The sequence below is a fragment of the Acanthochromis polyacanthus genome, chromosome 13, assembly GCF_021347895.1.
Source record: "Acanthochromis polyacanthus isolate Apoly-LR-REF ecotype Palm Island chromosome 13, KAUST_Apoly_ChrSc, whole genome shotgun sequence".
Lineage (NCBI taxonomy): Eukaryota > Metazoa > Chordata > Actinopteri > Pomacentridae > Acanthochromis > Acanthochromis polyacanthus.
This window is the reverse complement of record NC_067125.1, coordinates 33,155,306-33,175,394: the sequence shown is the minus strand read 5'-3', so window position 1 is coordinate 33,175,394 and position 20,089 is coordinate 33,155,306. Positions and strand designations below refer to the sequence as shown.

The window sequence follows — 20,089 nt, the reverse complement described above, 5'->3', positions numbered from 1 at the left end:
ATTCGTACATCATTATACATCTTAGTTTTTGTCCATTTGCTCTTCTTTCATGATGGATCAGACCAGAAAATGCTCCAATACTGAACACCAACAACCACAAATCACTGAATGACATAACTAAGCAAGCAAGACGTGATCTACCGTTTACTGTATGTGTGTGGGATTTTTGTTGGCATCGTAAAAGAAAAAAGAAAACTTTGCCGGGTGCACAAAGCTAATCAGGTAGCATGCTTGACTTCAAGATTCAGAGGGAAAGTAAAGGCCACTATTTGATACTAGTGGAGTGCCGTGAGCAATGCAGTAAATAATTCACATTACAAACATTTTAGTTGTCATAGCAGGGTAGAGACAGGTGTAACTAATACCATTAATGTTGGCACTGTTCCATTTAGGTGTGCCAATAAGCCAGCGTGTGAAACACTAGAGATGCTATTAATGGTATTAGTTCCACTTCCGTTTGACACGTCAACAGAAAGATCCTTTTAAGAGAAGCTTGTCAGTGAATTCAGCTCAATGCAGCTGCTGTTAAATGTGATTTGATAGGAAGGGTATTTTTGATGCTCAGTCTGTGTATGCGACCGCTCGATCAGAACCTGAATTAAAGTTATGCGATGTTAAAAATCTTTTTTTAGCCAGAAAAATGACTACATTTTGGCACCATATAAATAAAAAAAGATGAAGAAGTGAATATTTTCATTAAAGCTACGCAGCAGCACCTCAAACAAACTCATGTATCTAAAAAAAAAATCACTGCATCATGTGATTTATTTACCAACCAAAGTGGTGAAGAACCTAAATATTGAAACTACTACTGGGAGATTCTGTGTCTTTTTTTTTTTTTATCAGAGAGGCTGTGAAACTAATCTGAGAATTTTAAGAAAACATTACCTCAAGGACTTCATTACAATGATGATTTTATAACAATAGCTGTGTTCGATGTAGTTTAATCCCAGATTCTGCTTCAACAAAGAAAACTTTCCTTCATTCAACAAAGGTTAAATGAGGCTTGCAAAGTTCTGACCTAATTCAGCCACTTGGATGCCATTAGATGGATGCAATGCACCATAAGGTTTCTGCGGAGTCCTGTGTTGTTCCATAACTCGTATTCTAATATTTTAGAACATTTTCACATCATTTATCAAATATAAACCAACCAGCTGAGATCAAACTCAACCCATCACTTATGTGCTTAATGCTCAATATGCAATTTTTTCCTCTGTTTTTTAAATATATATTGGAATGGAAGATGGATTTTAGATCATCTTTGTATCACCATTTAGTCATGACTGGACATTCAGAAGTTCTCTTTGTTTTTCTTAGAATTTCTGATTTGTTCACATCAGACATTACATTTTCTTGCCCTTTCCACACAACAGACTAATATATTTCTGTGAGCATGACTATGTTTTAGTCTGTCTCGGCGACGTGTCTTTTTTTGTTAGTGGGTAATTAAGGAAACTGTGTCAGGCTTTTTGTGAAAGAAAACAGTCAAAGTCACCACACAGAAAGCAATTATGGTCTTCATTTCGCCATGTGTTTGTAAAGGGAGACTGTAGAGCATTCAGATTGATGTCAAGTGGTTTTACTGGTGAGTTCCTATATTCAAGCTAAACCGCTCTCAAAATGTAGAACATTTGGAGCACCTACAGATAGACTACTATGAAATTTTGTGCAAACATTCAGTTTCCTCTGAGGATGAGTCATACTCACTTTCAACCCCCGGCAATCCCCCTCGTGTCATCAACAGGTTAATGTTTTCTTTTTAGTTTTTTAGTGAAATATCTTTACAACTGGTGGACATCTGGGGTACCCAGAAGATGAATCCTAATAACTTTAGTGGTCCTCAGACTTTCTGATTTTAATTTATCATAAGAAATTCTTTACATCTTCTAAATAGACTGGCATAAAATTTGGCACCAACACTCATGGTGCCCAGACAGTGTATTTAAATAACTTTTGGTTAACATAATACTGTTTTTCTGATAGTACTGCCGTGAAGATTATATTGCATATTGTAGAGAATAAGGTAATGAGGATAAGATGATGAAGATAAGATAAGAAGAGCCTTACATTCCAAAGGAAATTCTTGAAATAGTTTTGAGTGAAATATTTCAACAGTTATTGGACAGATTGCCTTGAAAGTTGGTTCAGACATTCATGTTCCTCTCAGGATGAACTGCAGTAGCTATGGTGATCCCTGAACTTTCCATCTAGAACCCTTGTGTCATCAAAATTGAGTTTTTTAAAGATGAAATGTAACCTCTTGACATTCTTGTTTCCTATAGTTGTACTGTGTGTTTAGTCCTATTAGAGCAAATGTTGCATGATAAGATCTCTGAGCAAACATGGTGATCATTATGAAGATTACACATCCTTAGCATGTTAGCGTTGTCAGACATTGTGAGCGTGTAAGCATCACAGATGTAGTTAGCAAGCTGATGTTTCAGCCTCATGGAGCTGTTATCCAAATTTATTTTCTAGGGTATTTCACAATTTTTTATTTTTGTATGAATTAGCTTTTCTAAACTGGTGGTTAGCATTGTCGCCTTGCAGCTAGAAGATCCCCGGTTCGTGTCCCGGCCTGGACCTGGGATCTTTCTGTGTGGAGTTTGCATGTTCTCCCTGTGCATGTGTGGGTTTTCTCCAGTTTCTATGGCTTCCTCCCACAGTATAAAAACATGCTGAGGTTAATTGGTGATTCTAAATTGTCTGGAGGCGTGAATGTAAATGTGCATATTTGTCTCTACGTGTAGCATTGCGATAGACTGTCGACCTGTCCAGGGTGTCCCCTGCCTTCACCTTAAGTCAGCTGGGATTTGCTGCAGCCCCCTGTGACCTTAATGAGGATTAAGCGATGTATAGAGGATGGATGGATGGATGGATGGAGTTTCTCTAAAAAGATATATGTATATATTCTGGTCCCCAGGCTCTCCTCTGGGTACCCCAGAACCACTGGTGCTTCTTACTCCACCACGGTGCCTCACAGCCAATCGCACGCAGCACGGTGTCCTCCTCACATGGCTCCCTCCAGCCAACCACTCCTCACCCATCGACCGATATATCATGGAGTTCCGCCTCGGGGAGAGGTGGGAGGTTTTGGATGACTTGATCCCGTCCACCGAGACAGAGCTCATAGCCAGAGACCTCGTTCAGGTCAGTGGCAGACACACTAATACAGAAACATGACTGTGTGTGGCAAAAACAAAGTTCTTAATCTTAGTCTGTTTGCTGTTTAGTGCATTTTTGTGACCATTTCATTCCTATTCAAAATTACAAAAAGATGGTTCGTTGTAAGAATATGGACAAAGACAACCGCTAATTCTAATTATCTTATTACAATGAAAACTATAATAAAAACAATAAATGAGAATAATCACATGTATCATTATCACAGTGACTTAGCCATACCTTTTTAAGCTGTACACATAAACCAACATATGAGGTGGTTTTGAAAAACGTGTATTTGTTGTGTCTGTCTGACAGGAGTCCTGGTATGAGTTCCGAGTGATGGCCGTCATGGATGACCTGATCAGTGAGAGCAGCAATGTAGTGGGAGTGTCCAGCACAGGTGAGTGTCTATGCAAAGAAATGCTCAGCCCTTGCGAGGAATAGATTCCTGAGTTTTTATGTTTGTCTCTTCTGCCCATCAGATCCCTTCCCTCCTGCAGAGTTGCCTGATGAGGGGCTGGCGCGTCCTGTGGTGGCCGGTGTTGTGGCAACTATCTGCTTCCTGGCAGCAGCCGTACTGTTCAGCACTCTAGCTGCTTGTTTCGTCAATAAGCAGCACCGTCGCAAACTCAAGCGTAAACCAGGTTGGTCTCCCTGTTTGCTTAATTTACATGTATTAAATGTAATTCATGCTTCATCGTGGATGCGTTACTAAACAGACCCAGGAGGTTGCCCTGGAGGTTCTTGTTTGGACACAGAAAGGCACAAATTGACTATAATTACCACAAACAGTACTTCTCCCTCTGAACCTTAAAACCATGGCAAGTTGTATTTCAATCCCCAAATTACACTATTTATCAGAGCAGGAAACTGTACAAGCAAGAAAAATCCTTTCAACTTTCCAATGGTCCTTGAACTTGTCATTTAAAATTAGCCAAAAATAAATTGTTTTGAGGAACCAGATTGCGCAAAAAAACTAAAAATTCTGCACTACTTTGTACAACCATGAAGTCTTTAGTGACTCAGCTGCAGCCAGTAATGACATGTCAAAAATTCAAGGACTATTTGGTTGAAAGGCAGGCTGTGTCTCACAGAGCAGTTGGGAAACAAATATAAAAACAAATTTAAAATGTATATACTGAAATATCTACAGTATGTAGAGCCTCCACATTTTTTCCAGTGTTGGTAACATCTGTCAGTGAATTCAACTCACTTGACAGTTGACTGACAGCACCGGTGGGTACCTGGAGAAATGTTGTACATTTGGATTCCAGGTGTTTTTAGTTTTTGTACAGTAAATAATTAATACATTCAACCTTTACTTTTTTCTTTTTTTTTTTATGATTTATGGAGTTTGAACTCTGCCGTCATGCACAAAAGACACGTTTGAGCTCTCTCTGCTTCTGGCCATGGTTGTGCAGGACTTTACTGTGAAGAAAAAATTATCCCAGAGTCAGAACAGGAGAAAAAAATGGCCAGAAACTGCTCAAGGTTCAGAGGGTTAAAGGTGTTGCGGTCCATTGTCATTTTCTGTCCCTTAAAATCTGGTCTTTCTTCTTTATGGGTGGGTCCGGGGCCTTTTTTCTCTGCGTGTTCACGGGCCCAATGCTCCCAATCTGTCCATATGTTTGCCTTTTCCTTTTGGTGTTCAGCAAAAGAAATGCTAAATTTAAATGTGTTTGTCCTCTCAGATCCTCCCTTGTCGGTGACACACTTCAGGAAAAGCATTGAGTCACCGTAAGTAAAGCCACACAGGAGCCCCTGCAGTCTGCCAGAGGTGGCTACTACTGTTCATCCTCTCTTTACTCCAACACTTTCAATGCATGCCGTGACAAGGCATTTGTATCAACAGTAAATGACAATAAAACATAAAAACAATGAGTTTTGAACCACCTCGTGAAAGCCTTGTTAGTGGAGCTGATTGTTTCACACAGCATGCTTTCTCCTGTGTTTTTAGATAACAGGTAAATTGGCAAGAGTTGGAAGAAGCCTTAGTGAATGATAAAAACACACTGATTACATGTTGAGGCTACTTGGACGGTGTGGAGGAACATGTACAGTAGCAACCTCTAGCGGATCACGGGCAAATTAAGGAGAGTTCAAAGCAGCAAAGTCAGCATTTTAAGCACATTACCCAGAGTGCCCAAGCTGCAGTATGTGTATTGATTTTTGATCCATCTGTATTCTTTAATCTCAAGCGCTGTGTGCTTTCTGCATGACTCTCAGTGTGTAATGATGCTGTTTTCTGTACAGTATCAGCTACATGTGTGTACTTGTCTGTCTGTAAATCTTTGTGTACATGTATGACTGCAAGAAGCTCATTTCTGACAATAATCTGTAAATCCCATTCCAGAGTAAATGTTTGTTTGCTTGAGACTTTAAGTAATTCATCAGTGTCAGATCACTTCTGTCTGTTTAAATAAAATGGTCCAGGCAGGTCAGGGAGTTTACCATGTAGTGTTTCCTACAAGTAGCATAGTTAGAGATGAACCAGGCCCGTGTCGTTTGTCTCCCATCGCAGGCCTCCTCTCACCCCCTTGCCAGGGGTAGAGCCCTGCTGGGACGAGCCTGCCAGGAGCAGTTTCTTGCCCCCGCCGGCCAGCCCCCTGTGAGTGCCTGCCTGCACCAAAGTACAGAGTGTGCTGCACTGCACCGGCTTGGCTGCATGGTTAATGCATTGCATAGAAAATGATCGGCTGACAATGATTATCTGTAGTTGTAGCGGAGCCTCCTCCCGGCCTATTTGCATGCACAGACTTCCACACACCATACAGGGATTAAATTGCATTGGCTCGGCTGCATGTACAGTATAATACTGTGTATATGCACTCATTATAATTTATGTCTACCTGACGGATTCAGTGACCCAGTACAGTAAGTGTTGAATATGCTGCTCCTGGTGTGGGCAAATGAGGCCTGGTTAGATGTCATCTGCTTTCCTCACATCACCATTTGGTGCAGCATATGGAAATTGGTCTCACGTCTGCTCAAGAAGATGTCGATTCAATAGATCTGCGATGTGGTTGTCATAGTTGCGTTGTTGGTTCTCTTCTCATCCCGTCGCTGTGGCTTGGTTCATTAGCTGCTGCCCTCTCTGGATGCTGCTGCCACCATAAACTGGTCATTATCATAATGTAATTCATTATGGCTGCTTTATTCGAGTGCTTCGGCTTTGTATTGTGTCTGTTGTTTAAGAATGAGACTGCAATCATGCCTATTTATTTATTTACAGCATCAGATTATTATTTTTTTTAATACTCAACTCTCGCTCGATTCCATCTGGTATGGTAAAAAATTAAGCCAGTACCTTGTGTTTGAATTTTTTTCAACAGGTTGTCATCGGGGAAGATAAGTCCAGAGAGCTCCCCTCCATCTAGACCCCGCTCTCTTTCATCAGAGGGTTCCCACGGTCCCGGCCTGTACGTCAGGAAGCTGCCCAGCCCTCAGAGAGAAAGAGACAAAGAGCTGTCCTTCTACAAGAAAACCAAGCGTGCCATAGCCAGCAAGAAATACAGTGTGTCCAAACATGAGGCAGAGGTCACCACGCCTATTGAGCTGATAAGCCGCGGTCCCGATGGCCGCTTCGTCATGGAGACCAGCCCACCTCCCCGCCGCATCCAGGGCTTCCCCTTCGCAGAGGAGTCTGACATGTACCCTGAGTTCCGGCAGTCCGATGAGGAGAATGATTTTGACCCCGGGCCTCTGCCGCCCATCATGCCCACGCTGCGGCCCCAGCTCTCCCCAACGTCCTCCAGCCTGGAGTCAACGCAGCCCCCCACCTACAGCCCCCGCCTACACAGGCCCATGGAAGGTATGAGCTTTGCAGAGGGCAGTGCACTTCACGCCTCAGGGCAGGCCCCGGCCTCCCGCTACAGGGGCTTTCCCCAGGGCCCATTCTATGGGTATCTAGGCAGCCGCGCTGAATCAGGGATTCCACCACCATTCTACATGCCTGACATCAGCCCGCGTAGCTCCGCTCTGTCCTCACCCCCAGGCACCGCCGAAGGGCCCTTTGGTTACCCCTCCATCCCCGAGGAGGTTGGAGAGATGGAGCACCATCAGTACACTGCCTCTGGCCATTCTCTGTCTCACACACACAGCCCTCCTCCTCGCTCACCTGAAAGCTGGCAGCCTCATGAGTTACCCTTTTTGGGCCTAGAGGGCCCACGGTTCATATACCCACCTCACCATCCTTTACATCATCCCCAGGACCTCCCTGACCCACCCCCATACCCTCCTCACTCTCTCCCCCCCAGTCGCCTGCACCTCCCTTCCCTAAAGGATCCAACAAGCCCTGGACTCCTGCAGCTGGAGGTCCCTGTGGCTCCCCCAGGCAGAGACAGGCCCCCGGGACCTCCGGTTAGGCGTTTAGCTATGCAACAGGCCCAGAGTCTCGGCCAGCTCAGACACACGGCCCACGGTGTGGGTGTACCAGTGTTGCCTTACCCTGACCCGGCAGCCCGTACAGGGAGCCCAAGCACAGCCCCCAGTAGTAGCCCTCAGTCCTGGCTCAGCCCGAGGGCGGGGCGCCGGGCAGACCCCAGCCTACCCCCGCTAGTACTCCAGCCCTCCCGTCTCTCTCCACTCTCCCAGAGTCCCCTTAGCACCCAGCCGGGTTCCCCAGATATTCTAGTGCGGCCCCCTCCGCGGCCCAGCATCCTCCGCACCTCTCGGTCTCTGGAGATGCCTGAGATCACCCTGCAGCCCTCAGCCACTGTCAGTTTCTCCCGGAGGTCCTCCCTGACCGCCTCTCCCACTCAGAGCCAGTGCGCCAAGCAACCCAGCCCCAGTTACCACGCCCACATGTCCTATGCCTCCACTGCAGCCAGTTACCCCTCTCAGTCCCCCTCTCCCCCTCCGGAGGGCAGGGATGTTTTCGGGCAGAGGCCATCCCAGAGAAGGACAGAGGAGGAGATGCTACCCTCAGAGCCCTCCCAGCTCCAGATATCAGCCTCAGGGTAGGTGATCCACTCCAGTAGAGAATAGTCTCATATTTACTGAAGGAGGAGACTTGTCTCCTCGTCTGCTCTCTATTCCAAAATTCCTCAGTATTTATCCACATTTTGACTTTGATGTTTCCATTTAGGAATAATTAAGATGCATATTGTACTTTAATATGCAGAAGGCATGTAATTGCATTTAGCACACATTGTGTCAGTTCTTAAAAATAACAGCTCTCTAAACTTTGACAGTTTAATGGCATGTGAAAGTATTTTTGTCTTTATTATTTGATAGCTCATATTTAACCTCATAAAATATTGATCATTATGCAAATTTAAATAAAACTTTAAAAGGAAAATAATGATGAAACACTACTGACTTCAGAATCCCTCAAATTTACTGTTTTTCTGTCCCTTAGATTAAACATTAAACTCTGATTTGAAGTATTTTCCACAGCTTGATGTAAATTAAATTTGATGAAATAAATTATTGATAGACATGTGACAGACTTGTGGGACGCACTAGTCAAAGTTTTTCAGGTATAACTTTAATATTATAATGTATATTTGATGAAAATGTATATTACATATATTATCACCTATTATAAGGAATCTATAACCTTTAACTCTTGACTTTATTAATAACTGATCAGCTGTTTGCTCATGCTTTGTAGAGCAATTATCATTAATGGCTTTTATCGTCCTGCAGATAGACATGTGATTTGTCTTTTTAGGTGTTTCACTGAAAAATTTGAATAATTTTTTGGAAAAGGGCTGAGCATCGGGACCAAAATCTATTTGCTGCACACTTTAATTATTATATAATTACTGTGGACCATTTATTAATGACTTACAAGCTTTATAAATACTATAAAATGGATTTACTAACTGAAGCTTTTGGCTTTTTTACATGTGAGAAATTTTTGTCAGTTTATTAATAAAATGACAAATTCGTAACTGCAGACCTAATTTTTTTGTTGCTCAAAATGAATAATTTGTCCAAACATATGTGGGTATTTTTATAATATACTGATTTTTGTCAGTGCAGTTTTAAGTCACCGTAAACACTGCCAGAGATAAACCTTTTGAAATGGTAAAGCAGAAGCATTAAGTTGTTACATGGTCCTCCATGATTCATCATCAAATAATAATAAGCTCTTAATGCATTCAGGTCCCGGTGCTTTGTAGCTCTTTTCCAGAAGATCCATTGGAGAGTCTTTTCTGATGTGAAGAGCTTAAAAGCCAAATCAGGTGTGGATAAAAGCTAGCCACAACCTGGCAATCGAAAATGAAAATGAAAGGCTTATAACAGTCCTCCACAGCATTAGTAAACGCTCAACCATTAAATTAAATTAGTTACCACTTGTAAATAAGTTCCATAGGTCACATTATTAGAAAGTGTTACACATATAGATAAATCCAAAAAAAGGCAGTTTGTCAGGAGGGAATGCCCGGAACAAATTTTTTCCGGTTACATCCAACATTTTCATTGATCAGTGACCCCGTATGCAGATTTTCAGACGTAAAATACATGAACAATATAGGTGAGACTCGTTTACATTTATGCCCCATATAGTGTCTTGACTGCACACACTCCTGTGCCCCCTCACACCCACCTCACAACCCTAGAAGCTCCAGCCACATGGTAGCTAAAGCCTGGAAGCAGAGACTTGCTCCTGCACAATCACTGGCCTTTAAGGGAAAGTAGCTTATAGGCCTGCTGCTTTATAGAGGGTAAGGGTCTTACCTGATTTGTTTTTGATTGATCTCAGCTATCTGGGCAGCGTTGTTGTGACCCGGTCCCCTACGCCGCAATAGGTAAGGGTCGGACCCATGTCTGAGAGGGGAGGGGTCAGCAGGGGGAGGGCTCTAATCACTCTCTCCTTTAAAGGGGAATCGCTTTGGGTTGTGCCTCTGTGCTGGATTCAAGTGAAGTACAACTAATGGTAATAATGACTGCAGGACACATTTGTCAATACAGTTCCAAGGCACAGTAAAGCCTGCTGTGGCGTAGGCTGCAGTAATTAGGCTTGTGAGCAAGGACAAGGAGTGGTTTTGGACTGTGGAGAAGCATTTGACTTTTTGTCTTTTTCATTGTTTGAATACAGACATGTTTCCCTGCACCAAAAAAAAAGCCTTGAATCAATAGAGGATGCACACGAATGATAGACTGGAGTATTCCCCTTTAAAGTTTTGTTCCATGTGCAAAATGCCATGCATGCATTCTCTAAACTTCTCTCTACGACCAAACAAATAACAACAATTCTCAGACTAAATTCTTTGTCACATTTGTTGTCCTAAGTGCTTTCGTTTTTCTGTCATGTGACTGTTTTTTAATGGCCATTTCCTCCTCCTGTCATGTGACTTGTTCTTTAACGGCCATTTCCTCTTCCTGCCATCTCCTCCCGTCAGCATGGTGAAGCCTCTGTACGCAGTGTTTATGTTTATGAAAGTGTGCTGTATAGTGTTTATGTCTATGGAAATGTACTACATTTTTAACACACACTGTGGCCTCTGCGCACAGTCTATGTGATAATGGAAAATGCTCTCTATCTGTCCAGGACTGTTGCAATTCTCAGATTTTGTCTCCCCCTCTCTGCTAATGGCTCTCAATCTCTCTCTCCACAGTGACAAATGATGGACAGCATCTCTAAAGCTTTGTGTTCCTATGCCTTTTGAAACAATACATGTTTGGCACAACAACTTGGCTTAATGAAAGCATTAAGTCAGGTTTTGAAGCTGTTTGTATTCAGTTCTTTGAAAGGCAAAGACATTGAGCCAACACTGAGCCTCATGAACCTGAACTTAAACGTTAAGCGTTTTATGAGGTTATTTATTTTAATTTTATTGCATCTTTCTATGAGAGATGGACAACAAAACCAGAGTATTCGGTATGAGGTAAAGCTGCTTCCCAAACAGCCATGAAACTGAAGATATTTGATGTGATTATTTTTTTGTGCTGATTAAACATTGATTATTTTTCATTTTACTTAGCATGTATCACTCATGAAATGAAAATAGTTCTTCAGGTTTCAGAAAACCCCTTCCTGGTTATTTTCTATTTTGCATTTGCACACATGCTGTAGTTTGATGTCAGCACACTGAGCAAACAGTCAGACAGTCGCTGACTGGATGTTCCTACTGCAGGGGTCGGCAACCTTTTCTATGATGAGCGTCGATTTGCAAAACCCGTATTCACAGTTAAACAGTTAAGGAAATTTGTTTGCAGTAACAGTAGAGCTGCAGGCCTATGATTTGCACAGGATTCCCTCTTTCTGTTACTCATTTATACTAGTTATGATGCAGGCTGCTAATAAGTAAAACATAAATTGCGTATATTTGCTTCTCAATAATTTCAGTATTTCAGCAATGTTCTTTTTAACAGTTCTTACGGACAAATGCACAATCGCCAACATTATAGTGTCTTCACTTAGCAGTCCATCAAGCCAAACCATTGATTAAAGTAGCCTCTTTATAGTATTCTTCTTCTCAAATGCTTTCAGTCATTTTGCAGTACACCAAAATGTCATTTCTGCCTTCTGTAGCCACACATAAATGCGCTATTTTCATTTTCTTCCTTTCTTTGAATGAGCCTTTAGGGGGGTGACTACACATGACATGAAGCATGAGCATGCCGTAAAGGCGATGAGTTTGATGTTTGCTATCGCCATGTTCAGAATAATAAGAAGTGAGAATTATATATACATAATTTTTTAAAATTTATTCTCACTTATATTCTGGGCTTGGTGATTGTCCTTCGACACTGAACCAAGGGCTGCTAAATATTCCTCTATACGGGGAAAATACTGATTTTTATCTGTCTCTGATGGCTCCAGTTGACATTTTTGAGGTTTACTCCCAAAACGATGCCTTACACTAAACAAACCGCTTTTCCGCAGCAAAAATACACTTACACCTTCACCTCTTTTTCCAAAAACAACCCTGACACAGTTGGCTCTCTGGGCTACAAAGGCCTGATAGATTTACTCCTCATGTTGTAATTAGGTGGTTACTGCAGAATTTAGACCTCTTAGCATGAACTGTGCGCTGTTTGTAAATGCAGATTCAACAGATGATCATGAATAAATTCATTCTGATGGTTTCATTACAAACCTAATTTAGCAGCTTGTGTAGTATTTCGGTAGTGGTGTGCAGATTTTGCCTCAAGTGCAATAATAATATTATGCTGCTTGCCTGTACTGCTGCACTCTTCATTTATTTAGTTATTTAAGATTTGATGTTTTTATTTAACTGCATTTTAATGTTATGCTGCTGCTTGGATTTTGTATGCTACTGAGGAAATGCTGCCAAAGTTTTGTTGTTTTTTTCAAATGCAGTGACAATCAAGTCCATTCTAATCTCTATGTTATACATATTATGACTACATACATTATATTAGAGTATTTGCTCTCTCATGTCATTGGTTACCGACCCCTGACCTACAGTATAGTACAAGTAATGGCACTGAAAGATTTAAAAATGAATTATAAATAAAACTTAATTTTTACAGGAACAATAATTTTATAGTTCCAGAAATTATTTTCATTTTATGAGTTTTATACAGCAAAGCAACCGATAATGCCCGCTTTCTGAAGCAGTCACTATTTAAAGACCGAGTACTGCAGGAATTGATTTTACTGTCTAAACCTGAAATGTTTGCTTCTATTTTAGTGCTCTTGTTTAGACTAGGTACAATTTTTGGGGCCCAAAATTATGAGAGCGAACTAGATTGTGAGAATTTAGAGTAAATACCCTTTAAGAATAATCTGTATTATAAGAATTTGTATCAATCCTGGACTGGGTCTTTAATGTAGTGATTGTTTGAGAAAAAGCGTATAGCTAATAATTTCACCAAATCCACTGCCACCCTATATCAAACATTGTTTCTTTCACTTTCTCTTTTATTCATTCTTTCTCTCTTTGTCTTTCTTTCTTTGTAGCTAACTTTTGTCATCCATCAATGCAGATAGAAAGTGGAAATTCATCATCATAGTGAAAGGGCTCTCAATAGAAGTTCAAGAGCTCATCAAATCATACTGGAAATATAGCAATGAAAGTGCCATACTGTCTTTTCACTGAGACGTGACCGAACACGGCTGTTGGATTAATGCAGAACAATGTATGCTGTGCTGTGTCTCGTCTTCTCAGGGAACCTCTAGGTGCGTCTAGTGATACTGCCGGGTCTGAGAGCTTACCAGCACTGCTACACCACTGTATAACTAAAGCCAAGGGAGTGGCTGCCAACAACAATAACAATACAACCTCCAGAAGGAGAACAGGTTAGTCTGACGAACAGAGCAAAGACACAATGGATGGGTATTAAAATATGTGGCTGCTGGGTTACCTGTGTTGCCTCTCTTGCAGACGTGTCTCCCTCTCAGACCCAGCAGCAATCTCAGACACCCCAAGAGGGCGAGGATCTCACCTTCCACAGAAAGAGGAAAAGGCAAAACAAGAAGAACCCCTATTTCTATTTGACCTCCTTCCTGCACCGCAGGCAGTCTGAGGAGGACCAGACAGGCATCCTGGCCAGTGCAGACTCTGAGGGCCCAAATTATGGGACTCTACGCTGACCCGTGTGCCCACCAAGCCATTGGACTCGACTAAACTGACCTCCCCCTGAAAAAGCCCCGCCACAGCTCTCCCTGCTCCACCTCAGTATCAAACACATTTCTTATAATCTCTAGAAGTTCATCTGGGGAGCGGGAAACATCAAGCTGAATACTCCGGGGGTTGTAAATCCCATCTGAAGACAAGAACAATGGCTTTTCTCAGTTGTCACCACCACTCGTCTCTGAGGAATTTCACTTGAAAATGCTCTTTAAATATATAATGTATATAAATAGTAAAACAAGGGAATTAAGCTTCCTCTTACAGTAATAAAAATGTGTTGGTTGAGTATGCCACAACACGTGAAGGATTTTTCACTCACTGGTCATCGAGGGGTCCATATCTTTAGGTTTTTCAGTGATACAGCGTACTGTTAAGCCTGGTGCGTCCTCGGACAGGGACATGAGTCTACCTTTCCTACAATACAAATAGTGTCAGTATTTAAACACAGGGTTCTTACCACAAAATATACCTCAGAGTAAACGCAGAGTTGCTGTAATTCTTGTGGTATACTGTACGTACTTTACCTTTTTACATATGAAACGTATGGATAAAAAGGTTTATATCACACACCACTCTCATTCAAATGGATAATATGGCCTAACTTTATCTGATTTAGAAGCTTTTTATTATCGGTAATAGCTGGCATATTGTGTTTCTTTTGATTTGTGATCCGATGCCAACCAATAGAGGACAGTGTCTTAATTTTAGTGCTGGATGGCTCAGTGTGTTTACACTCATCGCTGCAGCGCTGCTTTAAGACAGTCATCATAGCCTTCATGAGATCTCTCAAACAAATTTGGGACTTTCTGCTCAACAGAGGTTGGACTTAAAGGGTCAGAAGGACGGGGTGACAAAATTGTGAAGTGTACTGTAATATGTATCTCATTGTTAAGGAATCATTTGTGAAATGTGGCACGTCTCGAGGTGCCTTTTTTTTGCCTTTTTCTCTCTTGTTTTTTCTAACATAAACTGCCTTTTTCCTTCGCCTTCTCATATTCGTCTCTCGGAGGGAGTGAGGGACTCTGATATTATATGTGTGGTTTTACTTTCTCTGCCAAGGACACATGTGAGAAAATGCTACAGAGGAATGCATATCTGTTGTTTTGTTTTCTTTTAACATGGGTACCTGCTTCAACTGTGTATATCCAAGTAATAGAACAGAACCAGAAAAAAATTATAAAATGCAGACGTTTAGACGGGGGGGAGGGGGAAAAAAAACAAGGCAAATAAATCAATACATTTTTGCTGTAGTGGAAAAGTACTGAAGCGCTGTATGTGCAAAAAGATTTCATGCAAAGCGGTACAGTGAGGATGTTAATGTTTAACTGCAGCTGTTAGAGGAGAATGTGATTGCTTCATAAAGCTGTTAACAAGCAATGGGAAATATTCAAACAATGGCCACCCTGACTGTTTATCTTTAACAACTGTATATTACTTGCTAGCTACTTCTCTGTACGTTTGTTAATTTTTCGACACTAACCGATAATGAATGTATGTTTTGCTGTACAGGAAATGAATGTCCCAATGTCACAGTACATTGAATGACCCAATACGTTGCTTACAATGCAGCTGCGATCTGATCCAGTCGGCACATCAAGTCCAAATTCCCGTATTACCGTCCCGAACAGGTTCTGAGCCAAGTTCCCGTTTGCTCTCACAGCTACAAAAAAAAAAAAAAAAAGTTTTCATTGTGTTGCTAAAGCTAGTTCAATCACTCAGAGACATATCAAACCGATTTTCCACCTGCTACCAACAAATCAGAAGTTTTCCGCGAAATATCCACACGAATGAATCGACTCAATGTCTGCTAAGTGAAATCTTTTGACAAGTGAGAAAGTGGTGATTGCCTGAAAGTGAGCGTCAAAGTGAATACTTTAACAAATTGGTTTCGTGTAAAATACGAGGGGAAAAAAATCTATATTTGTTATGTACTGTACATGGTGTGTATTGTATTTGTAAGATAAATCAAACCATGTTTTACAGGAAGACGTTCTTGTATGAGGCTGTATGAAAAGACGGGAGGGATCCCACGGAAAAAGAAATTAGATTATATATAAAAGTATTTGCTTACAGTGCGGCTTTAAGTGGATAATGTTTTTAAAACATTTTAAGGTGCCTAATTTGTCATACTTTAGCAGACATTATTTTATCGGAGAAGAAAAGAAAACTTAATGTTAGTACCGTACAGTGTATTATTGCCATAGCCCGCTGGCTGCACAAGTTGAGTAGTATTTTCTCTGATGTATAGTACGTGAATGCCCATTGGAAAAAGCTTTAGAAGCAGAAGTGTGTTGCCCTCTATAATATTTCTGGAACAAAGTAATACTGTATTTTGCCCGTTCATGAGCACACATGTAGATTCACTTCAGATTTCTCCGCCTTCACGTGTCCAAAGCAAATAAACTGACGGAAACTTTTTCTAAGAGTCAAGGACATGCTATAGTCATGTACAATACGTGCTGTGGAGGAAATTGTGTTTACATTAGTTTGATGACGAAAAGTGTGTTAGGGCATAGTTGCTTTGAACATTACGACTTGGTGCTATGTTTAACTTTGTGGTGCTGTAGAATAGAGGTCTAAAGATTTTCTCTTTTTTTTTCTGTTTCCACAAGCATCTCTTTCGGCCCTGTGTGTGTGCGTGTGTGAGCAACTAAACTAGCTCCGGTAGACACTATAGGTCCTTATCATAACAGTATCATGGTGTGACGACAGTGATAGACAATACTGGAAAGTAGTAGTATAACCTCAAATAATAGAGACTTGTGACATTCAAAAATGAACTCAAGATGACCTGTTTTCTATCGTGTGTTTGCAATGTCTGTCTGTGCTTCCAAGGTACCCTCTCTAAAGTATATTTGTGATGATATTCAGAATATTAGCCCAGCCTAAAAAGGAGAAAACATAACCTGATTTAGACTAGTACCCACCGCAGGACACATGGGAGGGAATCAGAGAGGTCACGAGGGGATCTTTTCTACACACTTCCTTGTAGGTCTTTGGTTAACAGCACTGTTTTTCAAGCACACTACTGCAGGGGCGTAAGCGTCTCATGTCATCCCACCACCTTTTTGAAGGTAGAAATTCCTACTAGTACTGTACAGTATAGCCATGAGTAGTCATCAGTCCACATTTGTATTTATTCTCCTGGTGGAAAGGTATTGGGAAAAGCTCGTGCATCCTCCCCATGGGTTTTTTAACGAATGGATGTTGTCTTCCGGGCTTCTTTTCGTTTCGTTTTTCTTTGCCTAATCAACAGAAACATGTACAGTGTTTAAGAGGGCTGCTTTGGACGTACTGTTAGCTCAGTTTTTATTCTTCTTCTTCCTTTTTTTTGGTTCCAAATTTTTCTGCTTACAGCTTTTAGTGCATCACTAGGTGCTGGTAGGATGATACTTAGAACAGATTTGATTTTTTATTGTATTAATCTTGCATGTAGAGACAATACAAAAACGCCTATTTAGCAATCATTCATGGACACCCGAGCTGGTTGTTATTGGACGGAAAATAGAAATATGTAGTATTTTCTATATTCTCTGTTTTTTCATGTGTACCAGCACTGAGAAACTAGAATGTATTATTATCGTAGGCTACAATAAGCACTACATTGTTGACTGTTTTAGCTAATGCTCATACTCAAGCAAACCAAGTAGTGCTTAAAGGAAGAAAATTTACCACATTTCATTTCACCTCCATCCACTCAACTCTGTGCTGTACATCACATGTTTACATTCTGTATTATATGTTTCTGTTTCTTTATTTTTGTGCATAATCTGTCTTCATAATGTTCATATGTAAATATTTCAAAGCAAAAACATGTTTCTTTGGTTTTTTATTTACTTTTCTCTAAATGATAACCTGATGTTTCTGTTGTTTTTTGTTGGTTTTTTAGACTTGTCATTCTGTTCTGTCACCGCATCAGGTATTTACGCTTCACTTAACTTTTTGTGAGCAATTAACTCATACTGTATGGTGCTGTACCAAAGCCTTATGTAAAATATTTGTGTTACTTTTCTCTCGTTTGCCACTGCTGTCCAGTGAATTCTGTATCATCTGAGATCATGTCTTACTCACTCTTCATGTTCAACTGCCATGGATCTCGTTTCTTTATTGAGTACACAGAAACCTGAATGAACTATGACGTTAAAAATAAGAATAATAATTTAAAAAAAAACACTCCGGCCTGTTAGCAACTGGCCTGTGGATGTACAGTGACAGGCGCCATCACAAGCCTTTATTGGGAAAACGCACAGGCTCACTCCCGGTGGCTCATCATGACGTAGACATGGGCCTAGCACATGATCTATGCTCTATCTATGGCATGTCTGTGAGAATATGAAAGAAGTGTTGTAATCATGTCACCATATCATTTCAAATGCTTAGTCCCATATGAAATTTTCCTCTCAAATTTTTGTATTTTGATATAATAAAAAAATCAAAAGGGGTTTTATCTTCCTTGTGGTTTTGTCTCCCGTCTGCGCAGAAGGGTGGTGCAGTTCATACGCCGGACACAGGGTGTAAGTGTTGGGCAGAGAGCGGGGAAGATGGTGCAGAGATAGGACGAAGCTAAATCAGGTCAGGGTTTTTTTTTGTGTGTGTGTGTGTGTGTTCTTAATTCTAGGACACACAGGAAGGAGCAGCAGAGGAGTGCCAGGTTTCAAATTTAGTTCCCTTCCAAAAGAAACATCAAGTAATTTACTCTTACATCTGGAAAATGCAGCTTAAGTTAGAACGAGGAAGATCAAAGACTGCTTACTTGTTGTTCAATGATTGGTATTTTGATCCCAGTTTTGCCATCTCCGCCCAGATGTTAAGGCATGAATTGTGTGGCAGCCGAGCCAGAACAAGGAAAACAAACAACCTGAAAGAGGATGAGGTCTGTCAGAATGACCTTTGTGCTTTTGTTCAAATTCCCTCAGGCAGACCGGGAAGCAAACAAATGGGCAGCCATCTGCATACACCTGAGGAAAATGAAAAGTTCACTTAATCCACTGGTCAAACACTGACCTTTTGATGCCACGCCGCCTAAATTTCACAGCCAACTCTTGAATAGAGAGGTTTAATTGATTTGTATGTTTCACTTGCAATTACTACTTTTGAATAAAATAAGTCACTGTCTTTAATCTTTATATTCTTTATTCTAAATAATGAGTAACTGTTGGCTGTACAGCAGTGAAAACAGTATAAAGAATCATAATTTACCAAAGACCTCACAGCATTAGATTTACAAAAAAATATGAAAGTTTGTAAAAAAAAATGTTTTAAAAATAAAAGCATAACATTTTTAGTCATATTCTTTAATATGGAAATTTGTCTTCATCAGAGCTAAATTAGAAAAATTTAAATAACTCTTACATCTCTTTGGTAAATCGGCTGGCAGTCACTAAACCTTGCACTGAGTAAACAGGAAATGGTGCAAACGTTTGGTGATACTTGAACAATATGAATAAAAGTCATATAGCAGTTATTTTGACAGATATTGTAATTTCAATCACAATTTTAGTGAGAAAGGCCCTTTTTGCATTTCTTTTACTCTGGCCTAAATATAAAATAATCATTTTTGCTGTGGTCTGCACCAAAATAGCATGGGAGAACATGTAAACTCAATGCAAAGAAAGATCCCAGACCAGGACGCAAGCAAGGGATGTTCTAGCTGCAAGGCGACTGTGTTGACGACCAAGCTACTGTGCCCTACTGTACATGTACCAGGAAAACAACTGATGCTTTAAACAAATATTTGTTTGGAGGAGATTCTTTGTCATTTACACTTTTTTAATTCTTCACTTAAAAACAAAACAAAACTGTAATTCAAGTAGAGGAGCTCATTTCTCCAGATACCCGGGCTGTGTTCAACCACTGTTTTCAGCACACCTCAGGACTAATCAAATCGGCACAGTCCAGTCTGTAACCAGCTGCTATTTCCAGTAAAAGTGCAAAGTCCCATTTAGCTGGCTACCTGATGATCATGCTAAGCCAAGCTAACCTAATCTAGGATTTCAATGTTAACACAAGCTTAGCTGTCAATGCTGCATTAAAAGTGCAAAGTCTCAGCCTTTCAGAAGCCTCAATACTACATATCATAGTATGAATCGAATGGTATGCTCATCTATGTTCTAAAGTCTGCATTGGTCTGCACACAGATCCAGAATGTATGAATTGACCCCAATTGTTGGGCCTCAGCGTTGCTCAGTGTAAAAGCCAAAACAGCAACTCAAAGTACACAAATGAAAAAATCACATATTGTTTGTTTAATCTGATTTAAAACTGTAAAAAAAGGATACATGACAGTGTTATCTGAGGTTAGATGAGAAAGGAAAGTATTCATTAATATAAAGGAAAAGAGGCTGTTAACAGTCCTGTATGGCAACAAT

The 20,089-nt window shown here is 40.8% G+C and overlaps 1 protein-coding gene across 4 annotated transcripts in view; it reads left to right on the top strand.

The window, feature by feature from the left end:
* Nucleotides 1-18,162, top strand: part of igsf9ba (immunoglobulin superfamily, member 9Ba) — an 82,113-nt gene extending 63,951 nt beyond the window's left edge. Inside the window, exons 14-21 of one of the 4 annotated variants that reach the window (XM_022211581.2) lie at nt 2,927-3,153; nt 3,484-3,568; nt 3,651-3,812; nt 4,860-4,905; nt 5,690-5,776; nt 6,501-8,126; nt 13,257-13,387; nt 13,473-18,162. In XM_022211581.2, the coding sequence (XP_022067273.1) occupies nt 2,927-3,153; nt 3,484-3,568; nt 3,651-3,812; nt 4,860-4,905; nt 5,690-5,776; nt 6,501-8,126; nt 13,257-13,387; nt 13,473-13,681 (2,573 nt within the window). In that variant the 3' untranslated portion in view covers nt 13,682-18,162. Of the gene's footprint in view, nt 1-2,926; nt 3,154-3,483; nt 3,569-3,650; nt 3,813-4,859; nt 4,906-5,689; nt 5,777-6,500; nt 8,127-9,880; nt 9,927-10,736; nt 11,097-13,256; nt 13,388-13,472 lie in introns of those variants that run through there. The other 3 variants (XM_022211598.2, XM_022211608.2, XM_022211589.2) reach the window with 3 other exon arrangements.
* The last annotated feature ends 1,927 nt before the right edge of the window (nt 18,163-20,089 follow it).